Below are 22,066 nucleotides of genomic sequence, written 5' to 3'. Positions count from 1 at the left end.
TTGTTTACACATGGTTAAAATGTTTATTTGTAGTGGTAACCATGGAAATCTACAAATACTTCAAAACAAACTTTTAATGTTCAATTTAAATAAATGTAATTGCAAAAACTATGTAGGCTACTATTTCATTTTGTTTGTTGTGAAATAACTCAAACATATTATGTTGTTCTGTCTGCTGTTAAACATTGTTCAGGGCTGCATTTCCCAAAAGCATCAATGGTTTCTTACAATGTTAAACACATGCAGCCGTTTGAATGTAGTGTCGGCAGTGAGCGAACGCTCTCTGTGATTGATTGGTTCTGACTTGCAGCATTTGCGTGTTAGGATGAGCAGGAAAATACTTCTACTACACAATTATTCGCTAACATAGGTTATTTGTCCAATTCAATGCATATTGTATGCATTAAATTTATTGTTAATTAATCAAAATCACTGGTAAAAAAAACCCACCTTAGTATCGATATTTTTATTTGAGTATCGATACTTTTGATACTTAACGTCAGTATCGATATATCGATACTTCATATCGATATGCCCATCCCTAGTATAATGTCGCAATGTATAATTTATTTAATAAAACACTGAAAGCGCAATACATCGCTCAATCTTGGGGATTCTGACCAGTTCAATCAAGTGACATCGCAGCCTGACCGTGATGGCGACGACAACCGGCTAATCTAATGGCCTACGCGATCCTGAAAGAACCGGAGAAAAGGGCTGCTATTGGGAGGTGAGTTGTAGTCTACCAGTTAACAAACTTTATTTTATTTTCTTTAACAAACGGAGAGTGAGATTTCGGCTTGATATCTCCTTTTTGAGTTTTTGTGTGGTGGTTTATGGCACATGTTTGTATGCAGAACCAAAACATTCATATGATTGGTCAAATCAGCCTGTATTATGTACGATATAAATTCATAAAGTGTTTTATGCTTGACTATGTACCGAAAATATTTACATGCCATTCTGATACAGTTCCTGCTGCTAATCCTCATTTACTGTTCAGAAATATTATTGGTTCAATGTAGGATGTAGACAGACTATTGTAAACGTGAATAAAGAGTTGAACATGCTGTCTTATATCTTTGGTATATTCTGTCAACAGATGCTGTTCTTCACGAGTCTCTGCGGTCATCATTGTGCCATCAGACACAATGAGAAGCTCATCAGAACATGGAATATAATGTCTAATTTGTATTTGTGTATAGAGGGTCACCATTTGTCCAATATATATATATATATATATATATATATATATATATATTTTTTTTTTTTTTTTAAATGAAAAACATGGTAAGTTTTGCTGAATCTTATGTTAAGTTTAAATAAAAACTATTGGATTTGAGTACACAAATTAAGTACACTTTAATATCACTAATCAAGCATGTAATTAGTCCCTACACAGACATATACTTAAAATGTACTAAGTATACTTGAAGTTGTTCCAATTTAGCACACATAAGTATACTAAATATACTTAAAGTTGTATTTTAATACTACTTAATTTCAACTTAAATATACTTAGTACAAAATTAGTTGTTTCAAAATAGCACTTTAAATGAACTAATCATTAACACACTTGAAATATACTAATAATTAGTCTTGCTGCAAGTATACTTAGCATACTTTTTTTTCACTAGGGTAAATACAGTTTAACACATTTTCCCAAAGTTGAATGCATTTGTTTTCAAGGCCATTAAAATAAATAAAATGTAACAACATCACTAATGAAGAGACATATTTCATTGACAAATCCAATAGTTTTTATTTAAACTTAGATTCAGCAAAACTTACCATGTTTTTCATTAAAGAAAAAAAAATAACCCTAACCCTCTATACACAAATACAAATTACACATTATATTCCATTTTCTGATGAGCTTCTCATTGTGTCTGATGGCACAATGATGACCGCAGAGACTCGTGAAGAACAGCATCTGTTGATAGAATATACCAAAGATATAAGACAGCATGTTCAACTCTTTATTCACGTTTACAATAGTCTGTCTAAATCCTACATTGAACCAATACTATTTTTGAACAGTAAATGAGGATTAGCAGCAGGGAACTGTATCAGTATGGCATGCCGATATTGTTTTCGGTTCATAGTCAAGCATAAAACACTTCATGAATTTATATAGTACATAATACAGGCTGATTTGACCAATCATATGAATGTTTTGGTGCTACATACAAACATGTGCCATAAACCACCACACACAAACTCAAAAAAGAGATATCAAGCCGAAATATCGCTCTCCGTTTGTTAAAGAAAATAAAATAAAGTTTGTTAACTGTTAGACTACAACTTACCTCCAAATAGCAGCACTTTTCTCTGGTTCTTTCAGGATCGCGTAGGCCATTAGATTAGCCGGTCGTCGTCGCCATCACGGTCAGGCTGCGATATCACTTGATTGAACTGGTCAGAATCCCCAAGATTGAGCGATGTATTGCGCTTTCAGTGTTTTATTAAATAAATTATACATTGCGACATTATACTTCACCTGAGTGACTGAGCGAGGAGATTCAGACGACGACCGTGACGTCAGCAGCTCTGATTGGCTGAAGGCAGTGAGCAACAAAATCTGATTGGTCACAGACCAAGTTGAAGAGACATTTGAATTCCTATAAGTTTAACCACTCGACATATTTTTTCGCATTACTTGTGCTGCTGGTGTGTTGTTTAATATAGATTTGTGTGTACGATTGTAAAATGATTCTGCCAGTGTAAACTTAATAAACTTTTACACATATTTGGAAATTGTATAGGCTACACTGCATATACTAAATGGGCTTGTAATGCATTCATACTGAAATAAATAGCACAAGTAATATAATGAATTCCAAGGATGAAGAAGTAAACTTAAAAAATATACTCAAATTTAACATTAGATACACTACAATTTCAGGATATTAAATAATGTATTTTTTAAATATACTTTCAGTGCATTGTTACAATGATCATTTTCAGTACACAGTTAAAATATACCTCAAATATATTTTTATAAAGTGCAAATAAATACACTTTTAAAAAATAAACTGAACTTACACTTCAAGTATATTTTTCTAAGATATATTTTTTAGAAAATATACTAAAATACAATTATTTTAAAGTGTGTTAAAAGTTGCATTGTGAAAATATGATACTAATATACTTTTTATATATTTAATGATAGTACATTTTTTGTTAGTATATTTGCAGTGTACTATAGAAAAAGGGAATATATTTAAAATACAATAAAGTATACTTTTGTTCACTAGGGCACCATCAGATTATGAGGTGTTTAGATCTCAACTGTATTGCATGAAGACTCAAAATGCATTAGGAAAAAAATATAATAATAATAATAATACAATGATAATATGATTTGTCTTCAAACTAATCAGATGCATATGTCATTTCACCACAGGCAATGGTTAGAAATTATTTAATGGATTGCATTCAGTGTAGGAAGGATTTATGCCTTGTTTATGGATTTTTTTAACAGTGAATTAGAATTAATTTAAGGGATTTTAAAATTATGTGAGAACTAATGAACTCGGCCTAGTGAAAAATAAATATACTAAAATCTATTTGAAATGTATTTTATGTTAAGAGTACTACAATTGCATTTACATTTGCATGTACTTAATATAAATACCCTGCAATTGTACTTTTAGTATACTAAATTAGTATATTTAAAGTCTGCTAAACTGTAGCAAGTATTTTTGTGTTGAGATCCAACTAAAGATATACTTAAGTATATTTGATTATGCTGTGGAACTACTACAAGTATACTTTAGTACAAGGTTTGAAAAGGTTTTTTATTTTTATTTATTTATTAAAAACCACAGTGGAGCTATATACTATTTTTGGCAGCTGTTACAGAAACATTTTTACAAAAAAATTCTGATTTAACCTTAAGATTTGAAGTATTAGATAGCTTAGATATTTGCAACACTACAATGACACTAATAATTCTTAATTTCTGATAGAAATGCAAAATCAATCAGTAGTTATTAATAGAATAACGAAACACAAACCTTTACATTAAATCACGTTTGGTCCCATTTATGATCACAGTGCATACACATACAAACTTTTAGTCCAAAAGTGCACACATTTGTAGAAATACACGTTTACCTCAGATTTCATTAGAAATGAATGTACGGGCCGTACGCAGGGTTTCAGAATTACTGAGGTCAGAAAATGTTGTTTGCTAGGGGGGTACAGGGGCATGGTCCCCCAAGAAAATTTAGATTTCTTTGGTGTACATATGTGCATTTTTAAGACCTTTTAAGACCAACAAATTGGATAACAATATAGCTTTAAAACCATGTCAACAAATATGCATGCACAGTTTTGAGGCAGCTTTAATCACGTTTGGTATTTTCATGACTTAAAGGGTTAGTTCACCCAAAAATAAAAATTCTGTCATTTATTACTCACCCTCATGTCGTTCCACACCCGTAAGACCTTCATTAATCTTCAGAACACAAATTAAGATATTTTAGTTGAAATCCGATAGCTCCGTGAAGCCTCCATAGGGAGCAATGGACACTTCCTCTCTCAAGATCCATAAAGGTACTAAAAACATATTTAAATCGGTTCATGTGAGTACAGTGGTTCAATATTAATATTATAAAGTGACGAGAATATTTTTGGAGCGCCAAAAAACTAAATAACGACTTATTTAGTGATGGCTGATTTCAAAACAATGCTTCAGGAAGCATTATAGCTGTAGAAGACAAAGTAACACCAGTTCCCTTTCAGTCGGTCACGTTCGACGTACGTCAGTAGTGACCGACGAATTGGGATATCGCTAGAGAGCCCTATCAGCTTCGAGTGAACTAAAACAAGCCAATGGAATTGGCGTGCAATATTTGCATAATGCACACTGCCTCCAACAGGTGTATATAAATAGGAAGCAGATGCAATCGCACTGTCTTTCGCTTCGGAGCCAACAGTTGGTGTCCAGCTTTCAGACTTCACAAGAGTGAAATTAAACAGCCTTCTCGAAGTATTCAGCGTCTGTTTGTGTTGGTGTTAAGGCACAACAGCGAGGTCGCGAGCTTCCCGGGGAGCCTGAGCTTAAGCTCTCAACTGCTGTTTTAACAGCAACTGAATTCCCATATAAAACGCAGTTGTCTGTTGCGATTTGGGCCTGTTCCTTCCGGTGTGTTCGGGGAGTGGTGTACCCGAACACATCGCGTCACTCCCTGTGTGCTTCAGCACGAGAGAGCTGACTCTTCCCCTTCTAAAAGAGCTTCACAGACAGACACTGCGTCTTTTTCAAGACGTCATTCTGTCTGTGCGTTTCTGGAGGCGGTTGTTTCCTATCCTCACTGACGCCCACAGTCACTTTCTCTCATGTCTGCTTAGCGTGCTGAGACTGTGTTTGTGGGTGGTTCATATTCTCTTATGAGAATATGCCCACGTCGGTGCGTTGTTTGTCTCGCCTTTCTCGTAAGGGCTTGAGCGTTCAGCGTCCCGACCTGTGGAACCTCCACGTGTGGTCCCTGGACGGGATGCGGAGGTTCTGAGTGATCTCCCGCAAGCGGTCATAGACACCATCACTTCTGCTAGAGCTCCTTCCACGAGGAGCCTCTACGCGCTGAAGTGGAACCTATTTGTTGAATGGTGCTCCTCTCGCCCGAGAGGACCCCCGATCATGCTCGGTCAGATCTGTGCTTTCCTTCCTGCAAGAGGGCTTGGAGCGAAGGCTGTCTCCCTCCACCCTCAAGGTGTATGTTGCTGCTATTGCCGCACATCACCATGCAGTTGAGGGTAAGTTCCTGGGGAAACACGATCTGATCATCGGGTTCCTGAGGGGGGCGAGGAGACTGAATCCTTCTCGCCCTTCCTCCATACCCTCTTGGGATCTGACCCTGGTTCTTACATCTCTCCAGGGTCATCCCTTCGAATCTCTGCAATTAGTCGAGTTAAAAGTACTGTCTCTCAAGACCATCCTCCTGGTTGCATTGGCTTCTCTTAAGAGGGTAGGGGATCTGCACGCATTTTCGGTCAACGAATCGTGCCTAAAATTCGGGCCCAGTGACTCTCACGTCATTCTGAGACCCCGGCCTGGATATGTGCCCAAGGTTCCTACCACTCCCTTCAGAGATCAGGTAGTGAACCTGCAAGCGCTGCCCTCGGAGGAGGCAGACCCAGCCCTAGCTTTGCTATGTCCTGTCCGTGCTCTGCATGTGTATGTGGACAGAACGCAAAGCTTCAGGACCTCAGATCAGCTCTTCGTCTGTTACGGAGGCCAGCAGAAGGGAAAGGCTGTCTCCAAGCAGAGGATGGCCCACTGGATAGTGGATGCCATCACCTTGGCGTACGAATCCCAAGGCATGCCTTGTCCGCTTGGGTTGAGAGCCCACTCCACCAGAGGAGTGGCCTCTTCCTGGGCGTTGGCTCATGGCGCCTCGCTGACAGATATCTGTAGAGCTGCGGGCTGGGCGACACCTAACACGTTCGCTAGATTCTATAGCCTACGTGTAGAGCCGGTATCTTCCCGTGTACTCGCTTCCACTAGCCGGTAGACGCGTTGAACCCGCTCTAAGTGTCGGCTTGCAAAGCCATTCCCGCCCCCTGGGCCGAATACGTGCATCTATTGACTCTAGTCGTGTTCCCCACTTGGCGAACCCTGTCGAGTTCCTCCGCCTCCCCCTTCGGCGCGGACATTGCGGAGTGTCTGATGCCAGGCCAACATCCGTCACTGACATTGTCTGTTGGCTGGGTTCCATATGTTGTGACTCCTCTACGTGGGCGGTCCCATATGTGTAATTGTCCACGGTCTAACTCCCTACGGTGAGCCTGTGTCTTTCCCTTAGCAGAGCCAGCTCTGCTGTCACCTGTCAGATGAGTCTCCCCCTACCCAGGTGGAGCCATCCCAGGGACTCCATATGCGTGCTGCCCCAGGGGCCAGTCGATATGTGTATTCTCCAGGTAAACTCCTCCCCCATTGGGTAGGTAGTGGCCTCCGCAGCGTCCCCTACGGGTTCGCTTTCCCAGTGTAGTCTAGTTTACTTAATGGGTCAGAACAGCAGTAGACTCTCTCGGCGTACTGGCACTGGAAGGGGTTTTGTAACTGTGGCGCTTTATTTGGGATCCCAATTCGTCGGTCACTACTGACGTACGTCGAACGTGACCGACTGAAAGGGAACGTCTCGGTTACGTATGTAACCCTCGTTCCCTGAAGGAGGGAACGGAGACGTACGTCCCGTCGCCACAGTTTCTGTACCCTCGCTGTTGTGCGGACACCAGTTGTCTCCTCAGCGAAAAACAGAGTGCGATTGCATCTGCTTCCTATTTATATACACCTGTTGGAGGCGGTGCGCATTATGCAAATATCGCACGCCAATTCCATTGGCTTGTTTTAGTTCACTCGAAGCTGATAGGGCTCTCTAGCGATATCCCAATTTGTCGGTCACTACTGACGTACGTCTCCGTTCTCTCCTTCAGGGAACGAGGGTTACATACGTAACCAAGACGTTTAGTGTAGTCTATATGTGTGGTGGCATAACAGGTAAGCCGAGTGCTCTTGTGCGACAGCGGCCCGCGTGACCCTGGTTTGATTCCAGCCCGTACTGGTTCCTGCATTCAATATACATTTAAATCTGTTCCCATTGTCTCACTGATGTTCACTGGATAAGTAAAGTTACTGGTATACTGGAGCTGTCTGTAAAAGGCATATTATAAAGCTGTAACTTTATTTATAAAGATTACTTTATTGTAGCCTATTTGAAGCACACTATAATGATGCCATTAGCACAGGCACACAAGTTTACTTAGAATGCCATTGTAATGTGTTTTAAAATCACTAAAAGTTTGTTATCAGTATAATATTAATGTATGTTCAACACTCTTACAATGTAATTGAATTGCAATTCTAATGTCATCAAAATACATTTAAAGTTTATTCTGAGTGAATTCTGCATTTCAAAACTTAAATTCAATAGCATATTTAAAGTGTACTTAAATATACTTGGAATAGTTCCACTTTAGCACAAACAAGTACAACTAAAATGCATTTAGTACATTTTTTTTTTTTTTTTTTTTTTTTTTTTTCCAATTTAGCAGACTTTAAAGGGTCATGAAACCCCCCTGTTTTACCCTGGTCGTTCACACCTATGACTTGAAAAAACTCTGTGAAAATGGGCGTGTAAAGCTCTGGAAAAGTGGGAGTGTAGAGGGGGGAAAAGAAGGGAGAGAACAACCAATGAAACAGAGACATACAACACACTCATTATACAGAATAATGAATATTAATATATGAGCATGGAGAAAATGACAAACTCACAAGCACAAGGGAGAAATGCAAAAGAATATTTAATAGGGCTAATAATAGGCTACTTTGATTACGTTTACGAGCACTGCACTCAAAATCAGTCTTTTGTGTATTAGAATAATCGTGTGGTCGTGTTCAGATAGGCTACACCACTGTATCAGTGTCCAGTTTGCACATATAATTAATTTGAAGAAGACTTGAGGAAATATGTGTGCATAACTACACCGTGCTGGTTAATGTTTGGTGCAGGAGAATGTGTGAAATAAAAACTTTAAACACGGATACTTTATTCTGTATGAGCTATGTGCCACGTGGCTAGTGTTATTAAACTCAACGCGGAGCTCCGCGCTGAAACCGAGCATATGCGCGCTCCGCGTGTTTATCAATCACAATCGTATTTTTCATGTGTTCGTATTCAAACTCCAGTTCTGACCGCATCGGTAGCGAAATACAAACACACGTGCTGTCCTGAGGGAAACAGAGCCTACGGCTCGCGTGTTTGAATGCAGCTAGAGCAGGCAGAGGTGAATGAGCCGCACTTTAGTGACATTTCAATTCTCTGCTGTAATACAATCTCACACGAACATATTTTCCATTTGTGCTGGTAGATTACAGCAAAACAATCCACATGCACACAAACCTCTGCTCTGGTCACGTCGCAGGAAAACACATTGTGTTGTGGCACTGAGGAAACGAACACCAACGAGGGGAGAGAAGTGACACTTCCTCATGCATAATACCAAAATTATAATCTTATGCATACTACAGCGCAGTGATTGGATTAAAGGAGCTTTATGTCATGAATATGTGTCGAGATATGTTCGACAATGTCCATACATGGCCGAAAACACGTTGCTCCGACTTAGCTTTTCAAACAGGAAGTCAGAAATCGCTCTGAACAATGCAAAAATAACTATTTTTCACTTATGAATAACATTAATGAGTACCTTTAGTGTTTTCAATGATGTGCTGCCTATACATATCTGTTTACATCTCAAAAAAAGTGTTTTGGGGTTTCATGACACTTTAAGTATACCAGTTTATAGCATATAAAGTACATACAAATAAATTGTGCTTAAGCATACTATTTTTTCACTAGGGTCAGTAACAAGAAAAACAAATTTTAGAATGATGGTCATTATTAAACTTAAAATGTATAACCCCATCGTTCATTGTTATTTACTGAAGAATGGCATCACAGCCCATTGAAGTGGCAGCTCTAGGAAGACCTCTGTTTCCTGGTATGCTGTATGACTGCCGCCAGGATACCTTCATTCCAGGTGCTGTACAGTACCTACTAAAATGATTTGTATTTCCCTTTTCACCCAAATGTGAATCAACAAAGCAGTGCATGCGTGGTCATTTTGAGACATAAGATGATGCACACAAATATTAAATTAGTAGTCTTATAGGCACAACATCGGCATGTTTCTTCAACAGTACATCACTTCCTCATACATAACTCTTAGAGCCATTTCTCATTTCAGGTGTTACTCTGTGGGATAAGAAGTCACTGAGTGAAGATCTGGACAGTCGTTCAAAGCTCATGACAGATCTGAAGTTCAGTAGCTCTGACTCTCTCTCTGATAAGTCCAATCTCCTGGATGTAAGTGCTTCCCTGAAGGCCAGCTTCTTAGGAGGGCTGGTGGAGGTGGGAGGATCTGCCAAGTTCCTGCGTGACACCAAATCCTCAAACCAACAGTCCAGAGTTACAATGTATTACAAAGGAACCACCAAATTCGAACAGCTCACTATGACCCATCTGAGTGACTTCACCTACCCTAAGGTGTTTGAGCAGAAAACTGCAACTCATGTGGTCACAGGTGTACTGTACGGAGCTCAGGCCATCATGGTGTTTGATCGGACATATTCAGAAGAGGAAAACAAGCAGGAGATTGAGGGACAACTGAATGTCATGGTCAAGAAGATTCCTACATTTTCCATTGAGGGAACAGGAGCTGTAGAAATGACAGATAATGATAAGAAAGTGGCTGAGAGCATCGACTGCACATTTTATGGTGACGTCCAACTTGAGCAGAACCCCACCACTTACACTGAGGCCCTGGAGGTGTACAAGAAGCTCCCCACTATACTGAAGGAGAATCCACAGAATGCAGTTCCAATAAAAGTCTGGCTCTATCCTCTTTCTCTACTGAATACAAAAGCTGCACAGTTGGAGAGAGAAATCACCACGCATCTGGTTTCCAACACTGAAGATATAATAGAGGAGCTGGGAGAGGCAGAGAGGACATGTAATGACCTCTCCAGAAAAACACTGGTAAATGTTTTTAGAGACATCAAAGAGAGGGTGCGCTTATTTCAGGACTCTCTTAATATTTACAAATCTGTGCTCATGAAAGCTGTCAGCAGGGTCTTGCCTGCTATACGAGGAGGAGAGATGGAGCAAAATTCATTGGAAGACATCCTGAAGATCCACTACAGCTCCCCTTTCAATGCTGACATGCTTAATCAGTGGTTCGAACTTGTAAAGTCTGAATTTAGCCTCTTGAGTTCTCAAACCAAGATGCTGGAGGGAATCAAAATAGAAGACTTAGATGGTCTCAAGAACATCCTCCTTAATCCTGATATTGATGTTGTGGTGTGCTTGACCTTCACATCTCTGAAGTATGAAGACCAGTATCTTTCAACCCAGAAGAAGTTTCTGGAATCTGACAAGTTTAAAGAGCTAGATGTGGGAACGAAAGCACATTCTAACACGTTTGCATCAGAAGAGTGGTTCAACAATCCTGATGTCATCTCAAAGATGAGAGAGAATTTATCTCTTTTCAAAAGTTTTTCAGAGGCTAATAAAGGTGAAAAGAGATATCGATTCATTGTGTCTGGCATCTCAGATCAATCCAGTCCAGGGTCCTCCATCTATCTGTATGAAAAAGGGAAGCTGACAAACACACAGTTCCAGCCCGTGTCGAAGCCTCCCCCACCAGAAGTGAAGGACGTGAAGGAGCGCAGTGTGTCCCTGAAACTGCAGAAGTCCCTGACTGGAGAAACTCTGCAGTACAGAGTGGAGTACAAGGAGGTAAAAGCAGTTGAGGAACAGTGGCTTGTCATAAACACACCTTATGAAGACTTTACTCTGACTGCGTTGGAACCTGGAAAGCAGCACTTGATCTGCTACAGGATTGTGGGTAAAGTGGGAGTGAGTGAAGCCAGTGACACTATTGGCCCCATACCGCCTTCAGGTAAGTGCCATATGTACTTTTTTGCATTAATCTTTTGTCTTTGAAAAAAAAAATTGCTTCATTCACACAGTCAATGTTTGCATTGACAACCATATTTCCTAACAGGTGTGGCTATTAATAAATGTAACAAGTTGTAAAATGTTTCCCATTTGACCGTATATATGAACGTATTTTATCCTTCGTTCATGTTGTTACAAATAGTCCTTGAAGAAACAGAGTATATTATGTATTTAATGTCAAATGTAGGCCACTGTACTTAATCATAAGAAATTCACAATAAACAATACAAAGCCTTGAACAAGTGAAACATACATCTCTATATGAAAACCAATAGGACATTTACACATGTAGCTAACATAAACATAATAAAAACAATAAATGGCTCATAACCTACATTGTCAAGTTACAGGAGTTGTCACTAAGTCTCAAGCCAAAAAACAAAAAAAGAAATTATTGCAAGTTATTGTGTTCTTTAAAACATTTTCTGCAAAGGTATTTAGGTTTTTCAGCTCTAAGTGAAGAATGGAAATAAATTAGCTTGAAGTAAATAGAAGCTTTAAAGCTACATTCACACGAAGCCAGAGCTTACCCTAAACAATTTTTTTTTCCTCATCTCAAGAAATATCTGTGTCCACACGAAACCACTGAAATGACTCAAAACGATTTAGTATACATGCCAGACCAGTATGTGGCGCTGTAATTCTGCCACAGAGATACACATAAAACAGTGAATAAGACTTGGAGCGAATAAGACTTTGAAAACACACAAAACACATCCAAAACGGGAAAGAGCATTGTGATTGACTGTACAAATAGCTTTGACACAAAACCTGAGGTATATATTTAAAAACTGCAGAAAGCAACAGAAAAAAAAGCAAATAGATCACTGCAATTCACAGAAACAACTCGACTGCAGCAGAGAAACATGGATTTGCCGTTATCATTTTGTGTCAAATTATTGGATTTTGAAGTAAAATCATACCGTATATATTGTATTGTTATATATTATGTTGACAACTCATCAATTAAATATTTACCACCTTATATTCTGCATAATTGGGTGTTTTTAAATAAACAACACTGACAAAAACTATACTATAAAACTATATATGTTTTAGGGCTGGACAATGTGACGATATATATAACATTGATAAAAGTGATTACGTGGATTTAAACCTACCTATATTGTAAAATATACACAGGCAGATTTGCTTAAATCAGGCACATATAAATGTAAGGAAACACGACTCCAGGCTGCATGTCAATATCCATGGATTAGGTTTATTTAAGTTGTAAGGAACACTTTCGAGCCCAACCTTTAGTGTAATCATTTGTTTTACTCGAGTTTTCTCAGTTTCACCTATTAAATCCAGTCATGCAGACTTGGGTAAAGTTGGTTTTATATTCGCACATTCGGACTACTGATAAATTCAGACTTTCCAATAAATGTGCAATAAATTAATGTTTGCAAATTTTAAGCAGCGACATGATATTGACAACCAACGATTGTCAACTTAAAACATTTTTCACAGTCGATCAAAATAGGCAAGTATTGTTTTAATATTGCATATATACTTGTGAATGTCCACTGAATGTCCAATGTAGTGTGATTAACAAGGCTATTGAATACGGATGTCCGAATGTGCGAATATAAAACCAACTTTACCCAAGTGTCACGCAGCAGGTTCTTTTGCCGCTCAGTCCAGCTGAGGGAGCGCGTTCCGGCGGGAAAGTGACGTTGATGCATACCCTCTATCCATGGGTTTCAAAGACGTCACTTCCGCTATGCCCGCCGCCATATTTGTGTCCGATCACAGCTGCGTACCCTGTTTAAGTCTATGGTGACAGCAGCTACAACCAGCGGCGGACGCCGGCAGCGGTCCGCTGGAATTTTGCTCATCGTTATTCCAGCGGGCCAGTGGCGGCAGCCGCCACTTTTCCGACGGTGGTCCGCTATCGAGCCGCTGGTTTATAATAAATGTTTTCTGGCGGCCCGCGGTCGGTCCATCAGTTCCTTACATTAACCACTGTCCTTCCACACTATAATGAATAATGTACACAACTCTCAATAGCAGTTGCAAATTTATTTTTAAAACACATTTTCAATGAACAGATTAAATAAATACATACATTTATTCATTTACCAGATGTTTTTATCCAATGTGAATATTAGTAAAGTAAATTAGGAGCATTAAATTCACATTTATTTCTAAATTAACCTTGGTTTTACCACAGGATTTGCGATAAAAACAACAAAATGAACCATGGTTTTACTACAACTATGGTTTATGATTGTTGTTGTAAAACCATAACTACAAAGCGCATGGTTTCAAAACCTATGGTAACTAGTCATGATAACCATAGTTGCTACAGTTTTACCATAGTTAAACCATATAGTGCTTTTTACAATATATATTAGTTTCAAAGCAGCTTTACAGAAAATGCATGTTCAATATTATACAATAGCAAAATATCGTTTAATCAGCCAGAGGAATGTCAATATGACAGTAGCTCCAAGATGAAGTCAATTTAAAATCGTGTTCAGTTAAACAGACAAAAGGATGCTATCTTCAACATTTTTAAAGGGCAAGTTTGCAGATTTTCAACACACTTTGTGTTGTTACAATGTTGGTCATATATGTAAATGGAGAATGTTTAATCTTTCTCTGAGTTACATGTACTGAGTTATATGGAAGCTTGTTTCCACCATAAAATAAAAATTAAAAAGTAATTGCAAATTTTTATCTCACAATTCTGACTTTCTCAGAATTGTGAGATTTGAATATCACAATTGTGATTTATAAAGTCAGAATTGCATAATATAAAGTCAGAATTGCAAGATATAAAGTCAGAATTGCAAGTTATAGTCAGAATTGCATGATATAAAGTCAGAATTGTGATATAAAGTCAGAATTGCGAGTTAAAAGTCAGAATTGCAAGTTATAGTCAGAATTGTGAGATATAAAGTCAGAATTGCGTGTTATAAAGTCATAATTGTGAGATAAAGTCAATATTGTTTGTTATAGTCATAATTGCGAGATATAAAGTCAGAACTGCGTGTTATAAAGTCAGAATTGTGAGATATAAAGTCAGAATTGTGTGTTATAGTCAGAATTGCGAGATATAAAGTCAGAACTGCGTGTTATAAAGTCAGAATTGTGAGATATAGTCAGAATTGCAAGATATAAAGTCAGAATTGTGTGTTATAGTCAGAATTGCGAGTTATAAAGTCAGAATTGCGAGATATAAAGTCAGAATTGCGAGATATAAAGTCAGAATTGCGAGATATAAAGTCAGAATTGTGAGTTATAAAGTCAGAATTGCGAGATATAAAGTCAGAATTGTGAGTTATAAAGTCAGAATTGCGAGATATAAAGTCAGAATTGTGAGTTATAAAGTCAGAATTGCGAGTTATAAAGTCAGAATTGCATGATAGAAAGTCGCAATTACCTAGGGCTGCACAATTTATTGCGATTAAATCGCACGCGATCTGGCAAAGACTGGAATTATTTTTTGCGCAGCTCGTACTGTGTGATAAATTGTGCAGCCCTACAATTACCTTTTTTATTTAGTGACGGAAACAAGCTTCCATAGAGATATCCCTGTTTATTTGTCAGCAAAACTGTCATGCAAACCTTCCCTTTGAGACACTTGCCCGGTTTCACAGACAAGGCTTAAAGGATTAGTTCACCCGAAAATGAAATTTCTGTCATTAATTACTCACCTTAGTCACCCTCTTGTCGTTCCACCCCCGTAAGACCTTTATTCATCTTCAGAACACAAATTAATATATTTTTGATGAAATCCAAGGGTATCTGATCCACACATAGACAGCAAAGTCATTGCACCATTTGAGGTCCAGAAAGGTAGTTGAAAACATAGTTAAAATAGTCAACGTGACTACAGTTGTTCGATCTTAATGTTATGAAGCGACGAGAATATAAATAACAGAACAATATCAATATTTGTTTACCATGAGAGATCAAAACGCTTTTGAAAACTTGTGCTTCATGCAAGTTACGTCACTGATTAACTAGGCTAAATTTACATTTATAAATTAGCCAGCTTCTAATCACCTGACAGCAAAACCTTTATAAAACTATTAAAACCTCTCATCTACACATAAAAATGTGATTAAAAGCCTAAACTATCATAAACAAATCGATCGTTAGAGTTAGCCTACCTCTTCTGAAAACGGGATGCTAACGGAGATGCTAACGGAGTTTTTCGAAGACACTTAACTGTTTCTATAAAGTAAATATTCAACATGTGTCAATTACATGTTAGAGAAGTGTCAAGAACAGTTGTGTGTATTATTTGTGTGATTTTAGTGACTAAACTCACCTGAAAGAAGTGAAAACAACAGCGAGAGGCTGCTGTTTTTGCAGCTTGTCAGTTGTTGTTTCTCCGTTTCCATGGCAACTCTGCGCCGCTCCATAGAGTGCCCCAGGGATGACGCATTTTTGTAGGCAAAATCCGGAAGCGAGTTAGCATTTTAGGACTTCCGGTTCCAATGCCATAAAGTCTATGGGTTTTTTGAATGGGTTTTTGCTAAATCGCCTGAAATAAGGTCTGTGGTTAACAAAGCCTCTAAATACTTTCACGTTTTGATCTATGACATAAAACACACTAGTTATAACCCACTCTTGATTTTTTAAAACTTTTACTGTGTCTTAAAATTGGCGGTTGCTAACAAATTGCTAAAAGGGACTATTTCCTTTGGCGGGGACTTTAGACGTCATCATTAAAAACGGGACATTTGGACAGCATTTCTCATGAAAAAGTGGATAAGTATTCATACACAGCGCAGATCACAATCAGCGAGCATGTTTTTAAATGAAGTTGTTTTTTAAATAAAGTTTGAAGAAGCTTGGTGGTGATGACGTTGATCCGCGACCATGGTGTGCTGTAGTCCGTTTATAGCCTACTGTTAGCCTTTTATATCTGACGACTTTATTTAGGCTTCAAAATCTATAAATGTTGTGTTAACTTGTAAAGATTATCTTAATAGACAAAACATGTAAGTGTCATAACTCTTTGTTAAACACAGAGCTTATTTTCTGCGATTTTCCAAAAGTCTATGGGAAAAATGCATAGGCTTTCAACCGAGGGAACCCATGCGCTGCTAACTTCCGGGTTGGCCTACAAAAACGCGTCATCCCTGGGGCACTCTATTGTTTGAAAAGTTCGACGCGCGCACGCATTAAAACACGTCACAATCATGCAGCATTTACATAAATAAACATCCAGAATTAAAACATTACATAAAAAATCTCATTAATATTAAACCATGAATTTAAAACTCATTTTGTAGTTTTGTGACCTGTTCATAGGAGCAAAATGCCACCCCGGCATGTGATAGTGGGACAATTGTGGCACTTTTATAACTTAATAATTGTATAACTTAAACTTTTTATAACTTGTTTTTACAAACATTTAACCACATTATTTTATTTGAAAGCATGCTCATAGGCAGTCACAATATTTTTTATTCAGTGCTTTCAGATTCTTTCTAACTGCAAAGATAATATAAAATTAATACACACTTATCAAAAAAGATGTCCTGTAAAGTGATCAGTAGAAACTAGACCGATTATCGGCTTGCCACTGGCGTACCAACGGTGGTCCAGCAGCGGCAAACCGCTGGTGGCGTGCCACCCAAAAAACGCTGGCAGACAGACAGCATTTTCAAATCGGTCGGCTTGCCGATGGTGTGCCGACGGTGATCCGACCGTGTCTAGCCGCTGACTTTGTGCCGCCCAAAAAACGCTGGCTGACCGCCAGGTTATTGTTAGCTGGATCCGTTTTTGCGGTAGCAAATGACATCGCTGTTGAAGAATAATTAGCTGGTGAAGTGGATTTACCTGTTGTAGAGTTGATGAAAAGTTATCATGAGCATCATGTTTAAACCAGATGTCTTAACAAATGTCAGTAGACCGGTAAGATTTTAAAATGAGCAGTTCATTCATAAATACGTAAGATCACTGTGGAAATACAAAAGTCAAAAGACAACGAGCACAGCGCTGAAAAGGGGCGGGGCTATAAGGTCTATAGTAAAGCTTAGAAATAACGCTTTATTTTGGCTCAGTAGCTTCTGCAGCACAAACACAAGCATCTAGATTCTGCTATTGTTGTTGTTGCTGTTTTGTGCTGTTAGCACTGTCTGACTAGGGTCAGACACCGCTGTTTTATATGATTTGGCTGTACATGGATATAATAAAACGATGCGTGGAAAAGGAACTCTCGGCAGTCTTGTTTGATTCACATTTTGTGTTGTTAATTATATGATGCTGTGAGAAGTTTCATGTTCATTTTACAGTTTCCCCTGCATTGTGTTGATTATTAGGGACAAGAAAATTGATTATTTGTCAAATTTCGAATGACGTTTTAGTATTTTTTGACAGTAGGCTACGAGTGAGTTTAATTTGTTGATAGAATGATTGTTAATCTAGCTCTGCAGTCACAAGACTCTACAACAGCAGAATGTTATCTCTAATTCTCTTAATCCTAATTCCTAGTCAAAATACAATGATTTCTTAGTTTTATATACCATTTGGGATTGCATTTTCTATAGATATGATCAGACGTGCAGTCTACCAATGACATTAGAGCGACAGCACTAGGAACGCCCACAAGCGACTTGCAGCGAAAAAGCTGGCGGTGTGAACGGGGCTTAAGAGATGCTTTTCTGCAACACATAGCTGTAACGGTCTGAGTTGTTTTGTTTTGTTTAGTTAATGTTTAGAGTTTATTCATCACATGTTGTTTGTTCTTATATTCCAGCCCATTGTTTGTTTTCATGATTCCTGATTTGATTAGTGTTTGAGTTCAGCTTGTTAAAGGTGGTACAGAGGTTCTTTTCGTCGACTGAGTTTTTGAAATGAGCGCATGCGTAAGAACAGCCCCCCTCCTTCACAGCTCATTTCGAGTGAACGCCTCCCAAAACTCGTGCACGAGTATTGGAACACGAGTGTTTACCACCGGCATTCGTTGTGTTATTAAAGGGATAGTTCACCCAAAAATGAAAATTTGATGTTTATCTGCTTACCCCCAGGGCATCCAAGATGTAGGTGACTTTTCTTCTTCAGTCGAACGCAAATTATGACTTTTAGCTGCAACCGCTGCCGTCTGTCAGTCAAATTATAGCAGTGATTGGGAACTTGAACAATAAGAGTCGAAAAAACTTCCATAGACAAATCCAAATTAAACCCTGCGGCTCGTGACGACACATTGATGTCCTAAGACATGAAACGATCGGTTTGTGCGAGAAACCGAACAGTATTTATATCATTTTTTTACCTCTAATACACCACTGTGTCCAACTCCGTTCAGCTTCCGGTTAGTGAGGTCTGATCGCGCTCTGACAACGGAAGTGATGTCTCGCGCTCATTGAAGTATATGGGCGAGATATCACTTCCGTCATCAGAGCGCGATCAGACCTCACTAACAGGATGCTGAACGAAGTTGGACATAGTGGTGTATTAGAGGTAAAAAATGATATAAATACTGTTCGGTTTCTCGCACAAACCGATCGTTTCTTGTCTTAGGACATCAATGTGTCGTCACGAGCCGCAGGGTTTAATTTGGATTTGTCTAAGCAAGTTTTATTTACTGTTATAGTTGAAGTTCCCATCCACTGCTATTATTTGACTGACAGACGGCAGTGGTTGCAGTTAAAAATCATAATTTGCGTTCAACTGAAGAAACAAATTCACCTACATCTTGGATGTACTGGGGGTAAGCAGATAAACATCAAATTTTCATTTTTGGGTGAACTATCCCTTTAAGCCGGGCACACATTTAATGACTAGGTAAAACATTCTAAGACTGAGCTCAACATACAGCGATTGTTTCCTGCTCCTGAAGCAGATTTATATACTTTCACATGGAATTTGAACACCGACTGTAATCGCAGACTGAAAGCAACTGGCTCTACGTGTTTGAGCGCGATCAGTCATAAGTATCAATTTACATTCATAATCGGCCTTACAATCGTTAAGTGTGTGCGCGGTTTAGTGGATTCATTATGTCGGACTCACCGCAGGTAACTCATAATCTGCAGTTGTTACTCCTGTCTCCTGACAAAAACATTGCATGCGGTGCCTGTGGAGTGTGGAAAGTTACTGGAGCGCGCAGCCACGCTCGTCTCTCACAAGTAACGTCATGGCAGTGATTGACAAGCCAGAGGGCCAATCGTTTACGCGATGATCACACAAATGATTGGCTGATGTTTTTAAGGCCCTACCTCGTGCACAGATGATGTATATTAATATTATTACTTTCAGTGCACCTAATAAATAGTCTTTTATCAGTTAGTAAAGACAGTTTCAAGTAATATTGCAAAAATGTATAAAACAAAACATCCTCTGTACCACCTTTAATTAGTATCGTTAGAGCTTCAGTTCACTGTGTATTTAAGCCCTGTGTTTCAGTATGTTTTTTGTTAGTTCTCTGTTGCATTAAGTTGGTTGTTCTGTTTGTTTCTTATTGAAGAGTGTTTTTGTTTTATAGTTATTGTTAATAAACATTCACTGCTGCAATTAAATCCTGCACCTTTCCTTTGCTTTCAACCAGTGGTAACAATTAGTGATGGCAAAATGAAGCTTTGTGAAGCACCAAGGCTTTCCCCTCAAGTGTATCGTAAAAAGGTTCATTACTCGGAGCTTTTCAAGACAGTGCACACTAACGACATCTTGTGGTCAAAGGGTGGAAAAAACGGCCTTTGTGTCCCAGACGACGCAGCTATTATTGGATTGTTTCATGTAATAAGTTTGTGCTATGAAAAGCATATAAAACAATGTAAATTATTATTTTACATAAAAAAAAAGTCTTTCACGTGTCATTTCACTTACACAATTTGAATAAATAAGTCTGAATACAATTTGGGGGAGAAATAGGCAAGCTTTGGCATATATTATCAAAATAAATGATTGTCATAGAATGAAGTATGAACTGGGAATAAATACAAACTGAACACATGTAAATATTTATGTAAATATTTATTCGTATTATGGCATATTCTTTTGCCAAAATGCAAATGACACTTCACATCTGCGCAAGGGTTCACGTTATGTGAATCAGAACAAAGTCCCTTTAAGACAATTCATTTCACTCGGCAGCCATCTTTGAAACGCCTCTCGGGCATCCTGGGCATCATGCAGCTCCTATCTCTCTGAATGGGGAAACATCAAATTCTCCAAAGCTGTTTGCCAAGCTTTCGATTAAATTTCATATTTGTAATCATCAATGAAATCTGACAACTGTCTCATAATTTTTTTCCAAACGCTCGAATCATGACAAAAAAACTGTATTTTTCAGGCTGGATCAAGCTAATGCGCATGCGCAGACCTAAATGCGCGTCTCTTGTGCCTCATTTCGGAGGTGCACGTCTGGTTGTTTCTATAGAAACCAGTGCTTCTAACGGCCGCTGCAGTGACGCGATGACTTTACCAGTCGGTGATTGGCTCTTATTTTGAAGGCGGGACTTACACTTTCTCCCATTGAAAACAATACAAGTGACACCTCTTGTGTTATTCTATAAGGTGTGTTCGACTTGATGCAGTGCCGCACAGACCGATCGGCGGCTGACTTGAAGCAGTGCATGCCGGTAAGAAATTTTGTCCGACTTGAGACAGTGTCCACACCATGTGACTGTGACGTATGGCTTCAAAGTACCGCGAGAGCGATTCGAGATCAGCCGCCTGAGGCAGACAGCGCAGTTTCTATAGGTGTGTTCGACATCGGCTGCGGCCGGATGCAACCGATCGGCGAGAGTATCCGCGTGCAGTCGGGGAGGAGCTGAAAACGGAGACATGAAGTTGGACACTTTCTGCTTCTCGTAATGACTCTCACGCCGTGTTTGTATACTTTATCACAGCTGAAGTGAAATAAATGCAATATTTGACTAATACACTGGTGTTTCAGAGACATTTTCATTCAATACTTTATGTACTGCTCACAGCGTCTGTTTTTACAAGAATAAAGTTCAACATAAGCATACTATATAAAAACTAAAGTAGTGGGGTCTACATTTTTTATCTGTTTTATTTTGATAAACATGACACAATACAACATCGCGACTACATGAAAAGAGCTTTAACTGTTATAAAAACACAGATTTTTGAGCATTACTGGAACTAAAGGCGTGACAATAAACACGAAACACACGTGATCGTTGTCATGCGGTGAATCCGGCCAATCATGAAACAGCTGTGTCGTCATCAGCGCTCGTGGAGCTCCTCTTGAGAAACTGCGCTGGCTGACTCGGGCGGCTGATCTCGAATCGCTCTCACGGTACTTTGATGCCATACGTCACAGTCACGTGGCGTCAGCGCTGTCTCAAGTCGGACAACATTTCTTACTGGCATGCACTGCTTCAAGTCAGCCGCCGATCGGTCCGTGCGGCGCTGCATGAGCTCGAACACACCTTCTGTCTTTGATCAGAATACGAAGCAGTCACGTGGTTGTGTGCCAAAACGAAGCTTCGGACGTCACCGATCACGTGGTTATGGCAAAACGAATCAAGCTCCGATACAGTGCTTCAATGTGAGATGTTTCGTTTTTTTGATACAAGCTTTGAAGCCTCAGTGTCAAACAT

The 22,066-nt window shown here is 39.0% G+C and overlaps 1 protein-coding gene across 4 annotated transcripts in view; it reads left to right on the top strand.

Annotated features, from left to right (window-relative positions):
- The window catches only part of LOC125242921 (stonustoxin subunit beta-like), a 36,583-nt gene that overhangs the window by 3,739 nt on the left and 10,778 nt on the right, over positions 1-22,066 (top strand). For 3 of the 4 annotated variants that reach the window (XM_048152048.1, XM_048152041.1, XM_048152040.1), the window contains exons 3-4: positions 9,458-9,549; positions 9,757-11,469. In XM_048152048.1, the coding sequence (XP_048008005.1) occupies positions 9,459-9,549; positions 9,757-11,469 (1,804 nt within the window). In that variant the 5' untranslated portion in view covers position 9,458. The remainder of the gene's footprint in view (positions 1-9,457; positions 9,550-9,756; positions 11,470-22,066) is intronic. The other variant, XM_048152055.1, reaches the window with a different exon arrangement.

The sequence above is a fragment of the Megalobrama amblycephala genome, linkage group LG1 (assembly GCF_018812025.1).
Source record: "Megalobrama amblycephala isolate DHTTF-2021 linkage group LG1, ASM1881202v1, whole genome shotgun sequence".
Taxonomy (NCBI): domain Eukaryota; kingdom Metazoa; phylum Chordata; class Actinopteri; order Cypriniformes; family Xenocyprididae; genus Megalobrama; species Megalobrama amblycephala.
The sequence above is the reverse complement of the archived record's forward strand: the minus strand, read 5'-3'. Positions and strand labels throughout refer to the sequence as shown.